Source organism: Mus caroli, chromosome 4 (genome assembly GCF_900094665.2).
Source record: "Mus caroli chromosome 4, CAROLI_EIJ_v1.1, whole genome shotgun sequence".
Taxonomy (NCBI): domain Eukaryota; kingdom Metazoa; phylum Chordata; class Mammalia; order Rodentia; family Muridae; genus Mus; species Mus caroli.
Genome location: NC_034573.1, coordinates 51,519,084 through 51,520,972, shown reverse-complemented (window position 1 = coordinate 51,520,972; position 1,889 = coordinate 51,519,084). Strand labels below are relative to the sequence as shown.

Sequence of the window (1,889 nt, the reverse complement as noted above, 5' to 3'; positions counted from 1 at the left end):
CACACACACACACACACACACACACACACACACTCCTTCCCATCACCATATGCCTCACTTTATCAGATCTCGACCTGTCCACCCCCCCAACCCTGTTTTTCTGCCCCCTTTCACAGCTTACACACATATCACAAGTATTCGCTGTTTAACTTTTAAATCACTTCCCAAATCGTCATGTCTGCTGAAGTTAGCATCTTTGGAATTGGTGCTCCTTGCCCACTGGTTTCCTGGACAACTGAAAGTGTGTGTGAATACCACATTCTGCACACCCTCCTTATTTGTTGCAGAACAGCCTTCGGGTTTTAACCTGGATTTTGAAGTTTCTGGCATCTACGGGTACGTCCTGCTAGATGGAGTGCTGCCAACCCTCCATGCTGTAACCTGCGCATTCTGGATGAAATCCTCTGATGTCATCAACTACGGGACGCCCATCTCCTATGCACTTGAGGATGACAAAGACAACACCTTCCTCCTGACTGATTACAACGGGTAAGCAACAGTTAGAACGGATGTGGCAGGGAGAGCTTCTATTGACACCTAGTTAGAACTGAGTCCTGCTCGGGGCTCCCCTTCTGGCATTAGGGTTGGAAACAAGGAAGCATGGAGGCATGGATGACAACAGTCAACTGGAACATCTGGACAAACTCTATGGGAAAGCCAGATGTTGGTGATAACCACTCACATGTGAGTTGGGTATTGCTTCATGGGTACTGTTCTATTTGATCTTAACAATGCTCTGAGGAATACTGCCCCTGAGGAATACAGACAGCAAAACAAAATTTCTGAAAGACTAAATGATGTGTCTCCTATGAGCCATATCATAGAGAGTCAGGTCTAACTCTTGAGACTGATGCCCTTTATACAGCAGAACATCCAAGATTAAGGACCATCTGCAACACATGTCTGTAGGGGAGAGATGGATCGAGAACTAGAACACAGTCTCAGGGTACCAAGGGCATTCTTAGTTCGCTCAAGAGACATTAAATCTAACTCCAGGGTCCTTCCCTTTGCACTGTCTATAAAGTCATTCCATTTGTACGTAGAGTTTTGCTGAAAAGCCACAGACTTGGACAGGCCGAAACACCAGTCACCTGTCCATATTTGTTATTGCTGAGCTGTCCACCAGCTTGTCCTTTGGGGTCCTTTGAAGACTCCAATTCTTTTCTACATTTGCATTCCTTAGCGAGACTGCAAGTCCACCCCTGGCTAGGCTGTATAGTGTTCCATGGGGCCCTTTCTTCTCAGGTCCACCCATAGCACTGGCCTAATGAGCAGGTTGCAGGTCCCAGAGACCTACTGGCATCTTCTCAAGCTGGGGCAGTTTCACTCTTTTGGTAAAAAAATCTCATCAAACACAATCCTTCTTAGTCAACGTGAACTTTCAGGAGGCAGAAATTTAAGGCATTTGCAAACACTTGAGTAAATTGTACATAAAGAGATAAAGTTATGCCTGCTTGGCTAAAGAGAGGAAAGGGGAAAACATCTAGAAAGAAAACAGCTGGTGCTGAGAGAATATTCCTCTCTTGTGAATATTGTTACTAAAGTCTGAGAAGACTTATTCGCCTCCTCTTCCTCCTCCTCCACCCTCCATGGTCATTTCTTTGTCTCCGTTTGCCTTTGGACACTTTGCACTTTAAACTGTTCACTGTCTTTACACCACTTCCATAAGTGGTAGTTTCTGGAAACTTCTTGTGGTTCTTTTTGTTTTGACATATGTATTTGGGCTACCATATGACCAGTCTGGCAACTGTATTACTCTGTTCAGGCTACTATAAAAAGTCCAAGATCGCCAGCCGGAGGACAGAGACCTGCCCTGCAGAGAGCGCCATCTTGGCTCCGGGACTCCGCCGAACTTAGTCTACAGGTTAGAGTGAGGACCACAGAGGCAG

At 45.8% G+C, this 1,889-nt stretch overlaps 1 protein-coding gene across 1 annotated transcript in view; it reads left to right on the top strand.

Annotated features, from left to right (window-relative positions):
- Svep1 (sushi, von Willebrand factor type A, EGF and pentraxin domain containing 1) overlaps positions 1 to 1,889 on the top strand; it is a 167,566-nt gene that overhangs the window by 113,448 nt on the left and 52,229 nt on the right. Inside the window, exon 26 of the mRNA XM_021160495.2 lies at positions 288 to 489. Coding sequence (XP_021016154.1) covers positions 288 to 489 — 202 coding nt within the window. The remainder of the gene's footprint in view (positions 1 to 287; positions 490 to 1,889) is intronic.